General features: G+C 54.2%; 1 protein-coding gene across 1 annotated transcript in view; it reads left to right on the top strand.

The window, feature by feature from the left end:
* MEGF8 (multiple EGF-like-domains 8) overlaps nucleotides 1-9,580 on the top strand; it is a gene marked incomplete at its 5' end in the record, with an annotated part of 69,628 nt that extends 60,048 nt beyond the window's left edge. Inside the window, 4 exon segments of the mRNA XM_015419040.1 lie at nucleotides 704-874; nucleotides 2,414-2,544; nucleotides 4,934-5,066; nucleotides 8,373-9,580. Of these exon segments, the coding sequence (XP_015274526.1) occupies nucleotides 704-874; nucleotides 2,414-2,544; nucleotides 4,934-5,066; nucleotides 8,373-9,575 (1,638 nt within the window).
* Between the last annotated feature and the right edge of the window lie 63 nt (nucleotides 9,581-9,643).

Raw genomic sequence — 9,643 nt, 5'->3', positions numbered from 1 at the left:
CTCGGGGCTCTTTTTGCCACCCCTTTTTAGCATGTCGCCCTGCGGATTTATTTATTTATTTTATGTAAGCATTTTTACCCCGCCCTCCCCGCGAGCGGGCTCAGGGCGGCTTACAAGGGGCACAGGCCCATACATAAAATCTAATAAAACAATAAAATCAACCAATACATTATTATCAACAATAAAGTGCTTGCATTATCAAGATGGTGTTAAGTTGTTATGATGGTATCTTCCAGCAGCCCATTGGGGTACCACTATCCAGTAGATGGTTCGAGCCAGTTCGCTGCTCTCATTGCCGCGTAGTTCTCATTGCCGCTAAGCTATCAAGGGCGATTCCCAATCTCAATGGTATTGCCACCGTTGATGGTAGTGGTGGCAGCGGCGGCCCCTACGTAAAAGCCTGGTGGAAGAGCTCCGTCTTGCAGGCCCTGCGGAACTGCATAAGGTCCCGCAGGGCCCTGATCTCCTCCAGGAGCTCATTCCACCAGGTAGGGGCCGCCACTGAGAAAGATCTAGCCCTTGACGCAGCAAACTTTACCTCTCGAGACTCCACGCCTGCAGACTGTTCGACCTGCTTGTCACGGCTTCTGGGAAAACGGAGGGTGTTCCACCAGTCCCTGCCTGCGTGTTCCGCCTCCCCGCGGCGCCCTCCCCCCCCCTTCACTGCCAGCCTCTTCAACCCGGCCCCCTCGCCTCCTCTCAGGGAGAACACTGTGAGAAGTGCCAGCCGCTCTTTGTGGGCTCCGCCTTGAACGGGGGCTCCTGCCGCCCCTGCCACGCCTTCTGCCGGGGCAACAGCAACGTCTGCATCACGCAGGAGGAGTACGAGCGAGCCCGCCGGGACCCCGCCCGCTACCCGCTGGACCCGGCCTTGGTGAGTTGCCGAGAGATGCGCGGGCGGCCGCGACGTCAGCGGTGGTTCGGGGACCCCTGGAGTCTCTCCCCTCCCCCCCAACACACAGTCATGTCTTTGCTTTCCCCGACTGGGGCCAAGCAAGGGGTAGCCTTTGTCTGACGAGAGCCACTTTGGTGTCGTGGTCAGGAGCATGGACTCTGATCTGGAAGAACAGGGTTTGATTCCCCACTCCTCCACATGCAGCTAATGGTGTGACCTTGTGTCAGTCACAAGTTCTCTCAGAGCTGTTCTCTCAGGAGCAGTCCTCGAAAGAGCTCCCTCAGCCCCACCGACCTCACAGGGTGTTTGCTGCGGTGAGGGGAAGGGGAAGAAGAAGAGATTGGATTTGTACCCCGCCCTTCACTACCCAAAGGTGTCTCAGAGAGGCTTACAAACTCCTCTCCCTTCCCCTCCCCACAACAGACACCCTGGGAGGTAGGCGGGGCTGAGAGAGCTCTTGACAGAAACCTGCCCTTTTTCAAGAACAGCTCTCATCAGAGCTACAGCTTGCCCAAGGTCATCCAGCCAGGTGCAAGTGGAGGAGGAGTGGGGAATCAAACCCGGTTCTCCCAGATTAGGGTCGGCGCACTTAACCACGACACACCAAACTGGCTGTAAGCCGCTCTGAGACTCGGAGTGAAGGGCCAGGTATAAATCCAATCTCTTCTTCTTCACGCAAGCTGGGTGGGAATTGCCCGCGCTGCTTCACCGAGTTGGTGTGAGCTGCCGTGAGGGTGGCCGCCCGAGATCCGGGTGTGACAGGCACTGAGTGGCTCTTGCCCTGAGCTGGGTGGGCGGGTGAGAAGAGCCAAGAGTCCAGGAGCACCATGAAGACTAAGAAACATGGTGGCCGGGGATGAGCTCCCGCCGTGAGTCACCGCTCACTTCTTCAGACATCTCTCTTCAGATATCGGAAGGAGTGAGCCGTGACTCAGGAAAGCTCCTCCCCTGCCACCAGTTTCATTCGTCTTAATGGTGGTACTGGACCTCTTGCTCTTTTCCCATGTATGTTGTCAAACATCTCTGCACCCGTGAGGACTAGGAAGACCCTCTTCCTCCCTCTGGCTCTCTCTTAAAAGGGAATGCTGGAGAGCCTTAATGTAACTGGGGGCTGTGAGTGGATCGCAGGTCTGGACCGATCTCATCAGGTCTTAGAAGCTAAGCAGGATCGACACTCGGAAGGGAGACCACCAAGGAAACCTCTGCAGAGGCAGGCCTTGGCTGACCACCTCTGCCTTCTCCCTTGCCTCGAAAGACCCTTGCTGGGGTCGCCGTAAGCCGGCTGCGACTTGACAGCAGTTGACCCACGCACGTGGGTCGCCAGCTGTACCATTACTATAGTGAATAATCGGCTGTTCCCAAGGCAGGTAGTCCTGACTTTTGCGTCACGTTCTTGGAGCCAGAGGCAACTGTATCGTAGCCTTGGGAGCTGTGACTGATCGCAGGGCAGCGGGAGCAGGGAGGGGCGTGGCGCCGGTCTGCCCGCCTCCGTTCCTGACCCCTTCGCCTCCTTTACAGATCCCCAAGTGGGTGGCGGAGGGACCCGCCGAGGATGTGGCCGTCTGCGTGAACTGCCAGAACAACAGCTTCGGGGAGAAATGCGAGAGCTGTCTGCACGGATACTTCCTGCTGGAGGGGAAATGTACCAAGTAAGACTTTTGCAAGACGGAAAGAGAAACTGCTCCCCCCCCCCGGAAGAGAGGGCTGTATTCTGTTCATTTGTTTGTTAAGACGGGTAGCCGTGTTAGTCTGTCTGCAGCAGCACAAAAGAGCCAGCGTCCAGGAGCCACCTGAAAGGCTAGCACAATTTGTGGGAGGGGAGGAGCTTTTGGGAGTCACTGCTCACTTCTTCAGGTACAGTCTGGAGGAGTGACAAGTGACTCACGAAAACTACTGCTGTGCCACAGATTTTGTCTTTAATGCAGGGGTGTCGAACTCATTTGTTAGGAGGGCCGGACCTGACATAAAGGAGACCTTGTCGGGCCGGGCCACGTGTGTCATAAAATGTAATGCCAGGGAGCGGAGATATAAACTTTATAAAGGACACAAACACAAAGGGGTTTTTTTAACTTAAAAAAATACTTAAAACTATAGCACTCTTGCAATATTTTGTTTATTTAACAATGTCTGATAACTGACACCTCTTGTTTTGAATTATTGCATCCAAATGTCTGTGCTGTTGCGATCTCGAGTATGGCTGTTCAGGTGTGTATCTGTAAGCTGAAAACCTACGATGACGCAGCAGTAGCAGTAGAACTGGAAGAAGAAGCAGAAGACAGCCAGTTCCACTGCCGGCCTGATAGAAGCCCTACGGGGGCCTGATTTGGCCCCCGGGCCACATGTTTGACACCCCCGAACTAAAAAGTACCTCTCTGGTACATCCTGTGATGCAAACACAATTCTTTAAATTATTACCTGAAATGATCACGAACTTCAGAGCTACGTGGTCTCTTTGCCACAATTAGGCTTTTAAAGGTGAGCAGCATCGCACAACTTAAGAGTTGGCAGGTCCCTCCTGGCCGTCAGTGGGGGATGGAAGGGTAGGGTTGCCAGGTCCAGGCTGGGAAATTCCTTCAGGCTGTTGGAATAGTAACCTCAGGTGAATTTTTTAAAAATTTTGTTTGGTTATTATGATGGTTAAAAATGGAAAATGAGTATATCAATAAGATGGATAATGAATGTGTGTTTGTGGACTGATAGATATACTCAATAAAAAACTTAAGTATAAATTTAAAAAAAAATTATTAGAGGGCACCCTGTCTCTCTTGGCCTCCTCTAGACCAGCGGTTCCCAACCTTTCCAGGAGGGTGACCCACAAGCAGTGTTCCCTCTAAGCTGAGTTAGTGTGAGCCAGCTCACAGTTTTTTAGCCTCCGGCTCATACATTTTTGTCTTCGCTCGGGAAGGAGGGCTCCAGGGCAAACTGATTGATGCAGTAACCAAATCGCCCCACTCACAACTTTAATGCCAGTGGCTCACAAAGTAGAATTTTTGCTCACAAGACTCCACAGCTTAGAGGGAGCATTGCCCGCAAGTCCAAATTTATGGGGTATGGGGACCCCTCCAGGGCTGGCCCAAGGCTTTTTTGGCACCCTTGGCAAAATGTGACCTCGGCGCCATCTAGTTCGGCAGTTCTATAGGGGCTTCCCAACAAAGGTCACACAACGGGTACAGCTGCCCCCGCAATGAACCCCAAGCAAGCAGCCTTGCCACGTACGCAGCCTTTGCTTATGGGGGTGACTTTCCAGACCCTGACCTCCCTCTCCTCCTCCATCACTCCTTCGAGCCCCACCTAAGGCGCTGTCAGAAACTCGCTCTAGTAACCGTCAGGACATGTCTCACTCGATCCGCACGTCTATGCGGCGAAGGACAGATACCAACTAATGTGTGCCGTGGAAGTTACTGCTTCCAGGGCTGGATCTCGGTTTCCAAAATGGAAAAGAGAGCAGTGGGAAGGGCAGGGAGCAGCCGTTAGGGAGGGTTAGTCTGTGACCCACTTTTAGAGACTTTGAGACCCACTTTGGGGTCCCGACCCAGAGGCTGGGAGAGGCTGTTCTAGACGGCTATTCTTGTTTGAGGCAGTGGGGAGTTCTGTACTCCAAGGATTCTCCCCTGCAAGAATCCTTCCCGCCCAAGGTGGATCCCACCGATGCTCCCTCTAAGCTGTGGAGTCCGGTGAGCAAAAATTCTACTTTGTGAGCTGACTGACATTAAAAGTTGTGAGGGAGCGATTGGGCTGCTGCGTCAATTAGTTTGCTCCAGAGCCGTCCCTTCCTGAGCCGAGACAAAAATGTGTGAGCCGGAGGCTAAAAAGCTGTGAGCTAGCTCACACTAACTCAGCTTAGAGGGAACACTGGATCCCACCGTGCGCTTCATGGCCCAGGGTTATGCCGTTGCCAAGAGCCTCCTTTGGTTTTCCCTGCAAGAGTGCCGTCCTTACTTCAGCCCCCCCCCCACCCTCTTCGTGCGATCCTCCAGCCTGGCCTGGGAGCTGAGGATGCCTCACGCTTGACCCCTCTCCCTCCCTCCCTCCCCAAAGATGCCAGTGCAACGGCCACGCCGACTACTGCAACGAACTCGACGGGACGAACTGCCCCTGCCAGAACAACACGGAGACCGGGCCGTGCCAGAACAGCGCCCAGTCCGACAAGAAGGACTGTTACAAATACCAGGTAGGTGGGTGGGGCTCGGGGTGCAGGAGGGGTGGGGCTTGGCAGAGCTGAATGCTGGGCAGTGCTCCCTCTAAACTGTGGAGCCTGGTGAGCCAAAATTCTACTCTGTGAGCTACCGGCATTGAAGTTGTGAGTGAGCGATTTGGCTGCTGCATAGATTAGTTTGCTCTGGAGCCCTCCTTCCTGGGCGAAGACAAAAATGTGTGTGCCGGAGGCTAAAAACCGGTGAGCTAGCTCACACTCACTCATCTTAGAAGGAACACTGATGCTGGGGCGTACCAAGGAGGAGGGTGGGACGTCCTAGAATGAGCAAGCATCTAGGAATGGGAAAACGGGAAAATCCAGCAAGATCAGAAGAGGAGGAGGAGGAGGAGACTTATACTCTGCCCTTCAGAGTTTCAGAGCGGCTCACAATCTCCTTTCCCTTCCCTTCCCCACAACAGACACCCTGTGAGGGAGGTGGGGCCGAGAGAGCTCTCCCGAGGACTGCTGTTGAGAGAACAGCTCTGGCAGAACTTGTGACTGACCCAAGGTCACTCCTGCAGCTGCATGTGGAGGAGGAGTGGGGAATCAAACCCAGTTCTCTCAGATTAGAGTCCACACTCCCAACCACCACACCAAACTAGCTTTTGCTGTGTCTGAACTCTCTGGGAAGAACCAGACAGGCTGGTTTTCTAGAATTTACAGCTTTTTGAACACTGAAATTCACATTAGGGAATAGTCTACATGGGAGTTGGAGGGAAGGCAGTTAAGACCTCAGATCCCCAGTTCTTTTTGGGACTTTGTTTTTACCCCAAAAGTATGTATATGGTAGTATATAGTATATATGTATATGGTAGAATAGTATATGGTAGAAGATCCGCACGTCTATGCGGCGAAGGACAGATACCAACTAATGTGTGCCGTGGAAGTTACTGCTTCCAGGGCTGGATCTCGGTTTCCAAAATGGAAAAGAGAGCAGTGGGAAGGGCAGGGAGCAGCCGTTAGGGAGGGTTAGTCTGTGACCCACTTTTAGAGGCTTTGAGACCCACTTTGGGGTCCCGACCCGGAGGCTGGGAGAGGCTGCTCTAGACGGCTGTTCTTGCTTGAGGCAGGTGGGAGTTCTGCACTCCAAGGATTCTCCCCTGCAAGAATCCAAACCTCCACCTGGCTTCAAGGCAAATCCATTTCAAGTTATTGTACAATTTGTTATCAGACACCTTACATTTTGGCATTTTTTCCCCCTCCAAATGAGAAAAGAGGAGCATTGGAGACGCACCCAGCCAAAAGCCAGCTTCTTTCATCCACGGTGGGACTACTTCGCCAGTTAGGGTTCCCCGGTCCCCCCTGGCCACCGGTGAGGGTTGGGTAGGGGAGGGTTGCCAGCTCCAGGTTGGGAAACTCCTGGAGATTTGGGGGTGGAGCCTGGGGAGGATAGGGACCTCAGTGGGGCGCAGTGCCGCAGAGCCCACCCTCCAAAGCATCCGTTTCCTCCAGGGGGAGCTGATCTCTGTAGTCTGGAGACGAGCTGGAATTCTGGGACCCAGGCGCCGCCTGGAGGCTGGCATCCCTATCCCAGTACTCATGTTTGCAAAGCACAATATTTATTTTAGTTTGTATCCCCCCCTTTTTTTTTTTCTGAGATTCATCGAGTCCAAATGACCAGCTTAACCCCACTACTTGAGCCACGTATTACTTTACTTGGATGTTTTGTGTATGTTTTGAGCTGCGGTGGCTCAAGTGGTTAAGACCCTGAACTGCAGGCTGTGGAAGGTCGGTAGTTCAGCAGTTCGAGACCCGAGTGTGCCACATGATGGAGTGAGGTCCCGTCTCTAGTTCCAGCTCCTGCCAACCTAGCAGTTCGAAAGCAAGAGATTGCAAGTAGATAAATAGGGACCACTTCGGTGGGAAGGGAACAGCGTTCCGTGCACCTTGGTGTTTAGTCACGCCGGCCACATGACCACGGAAACGTCTTCGGACAGCGCTGGCTCTTCAGCTTGGAAACGGAGATGAGCACCGCAACCCTAGAGTCGGACTCGACTGGCTTTCGAGCAAGGGAACCTTTACCTTTACTTTGTGTATGAATTGTGTATGAAGAGCTCCATGGGTTGATCTGGGGCTGCCTGTACTTCTTGGTAGTGCTGGAATCTCTCCTTATATATAATTGAATAGTGGGTGCCAAAGTTCTAATTCTAAAATGCACTCCCTTAGTGTATGGCTGATGGCACTGCTCCTCAGCATATATCGCCACCAATCAGAAGGCAAAGCCCGGGTCCCGCCCACACCACAACTGCTGCGACAACCTGGTCTTTTGCATATGGAAGCTGATTGGACTTCACTCCATTCCACACCTCAAACTCCCCCCCCCCGCAAGGCAGTTGGAATGTCAGTTGCATATGGAACCTGCTGTATTCTGGTGGTGTGCAGGTCCCAGATTCATGTTTTAAAAGCAGACTGACACTGTTTGCCCAAAGCCAGAGCACTCTCCCTGAGCCTCTTTCTAGATCCCGTTGTATTTATTTCCACAACGGGCCTTATTTCTAGTGACTGAATAAAGGGGATATGGTTCTCTGTGGAAGAAGCCAACAGTTGGAGGGGTGGGTTTGGTTTTTTTTTTGCATATCTTGAGAACTTTTTACAATTAATTTTATGAGATGAGATCGTAATACAGATCTCGACATTTATATATATATATATTGCTATCACAAATGTCTTTTTCCCCGTATAGCTGTGGCAGCCGTATATATGTCATGATTAAGTTTTTAAAAATCGCTTTTATATCCGTTTTTAAAAAGAGACGGTTGCAAAGCTGAATTTTTGTGTGTGATGCCTGGTGAAATCTCAGGCAAGGGATACTGAGCCCGACTCCCAGAGGGCACAACCAGTGCTCCCTCTAAGCTGCGGAGCAGTTCCTGCTGGGCGTGGCCATCTACTTTGTGATCGACTGGCATTAAAGCTGTGAGCGGGCGATTTGGCTACTGCATAGGTTAGTTTGCTCTGGAGTCATCCTTCCTGAGTGGAGACCAAAATGTGTGAGCCGGAGGCTCGAAAACTGTGAGCTAGCTCACACTAAGCTTAGAGGGAACAACTCTTGCTTTCTCTTCCCTGGGACGGGCAGAGCAATAACGCAGAGCCCAAGGATAAAACGTTGCAGAATGAGAGACATTATGCAAAGGGGCTTAATTCGCATCCTTTATAAAGCCCCGTTACTTAATCTGATCCTTGAGTGGGAAGAACAGAGGGCTGAGATTGTCTCTCCAGAACCCAGCTTAAGGCACCCTGAAACTAACCCTCTTTCCCCTGCTGTCTCCCCCTCCCCCAATACAGTGCGCCAAATGCCGCGAGTTCTTCCACGGGAACCCGGTCGGCGGGCACCAATGCTACCGGCTTATCATCGTGGACCAGGAGAGCTGCTTCGACCCCACCTCCCAAGCCAACTGCTTCCACGAGCCCAACATCAAGAACCTGCCGCTCGGCCGCACCGTCTTCTTCGGCGTCCAGCCCAAGTTCACCAACGTGGACATCCGCATCACCATCGACGTGACGTTCGGCGGCGTGGACGTCTACATCTCCACGTCCTACGAGACGTTCGTCGTGGACGTGGACCCGCTCACGGGCACGCACGCCATGCGGGTGGTGTCGCCGGCCGATGAGGCGGGCGGGCGCAGCGGGGCCAGCAACGGGAGCCAGGCTTCCCCGCCCGTGAAAGAGAAGCGCACCCACGGCCTCATCACGTACATCACCGTGCGGGCGCAGCACTCCGTGCTGATCGTCCGGGGCGTCCGGGACCGGGTCGTCATCACCTACCCCCACGAGATCCACGCCCTCAAATCCAGCCGGTTCTACATCGTCCTGCTGGGGATCGACGGGGCCAGCCCTAACTTCACGGAGTCCCAGGGCCTGCTGTCCTTCCGGCAGGACCAGGCCCACATCGACCTCTTTGTCTTCTTCTCCGTCTTCTTCTCCTGCTTCTTCCTCTTCCTCTCGGTCTGCGTCCTCCTCTGGAAGGTCAAGCAGTTCCTGGACCTGCGGCACGAGCAACGGCGCCACCTGCAGGAGATGACCAAGATGGCCAGCCGGCCCTTCGCCAAGGTCACCATTTACTTCGAGCCCGACGCCCTGGGGGCGGCCGCCGAGCTGATCTTCTTGCCCGCCCGCCCCCACAAGCACCCGGCACTGGCCGCCGCCCAGCCCCTGCCCAGCCGCCTGAAACCTTACCACGAAGTGCCCTACCCGGTCGCCCACTTCCGCCGCTCGGAGCCCTTCCTCTCCCACCTCATGGGCTACTCCTACTCCAGCTTCCGCGTGGGGCCCATCACCTTGGAGCCCACGGACGACGGCATGGCCGGGGTGGCCACCGTCCTCTTCCAGCTGCCGGGGGGGCCGCAGGCCCCCAACCGGGCCTGCCTCGGCTCGGCCCTCGTCACGCTGCGCCACAACCTCCAGGACTACTGCAGCAGCAGCCACGGAGTCAGCAGCTCCCGCAAAGGCATCCTCAGCCACGAGAACCTCACGAGCATGTCCCTATGAACCCCTGGGGGGCGGTGTGTGTGTGTGTGTGGCCTCCGGCGGGCTTTGAGGGGGGCGGGATTGATGGC

The sequence above is a fragment of the Gekko japonicus genome, unplaced genomic scaffold, assembly GCF_001447785.1.
Source record: "Gekko japonicus isolate JY-2015 unplaced genomic scaffold, Gekko_japonicus_V1.1 scaffold4782, whole genome shotgun sequence".
Classification (NCBI taxonomy): domain Eukaryota; kingdom Metazoa; phylum Chordata; class Lepidosauria; order Squamata; family Gekkonidae; genus Gekko; species Gekko japonicus.
The sequence above is the reverse complement of the archived record's forward strand: the minus strand, read 5'-3'. Positions and strand labels throughout refer to the sequence as shown.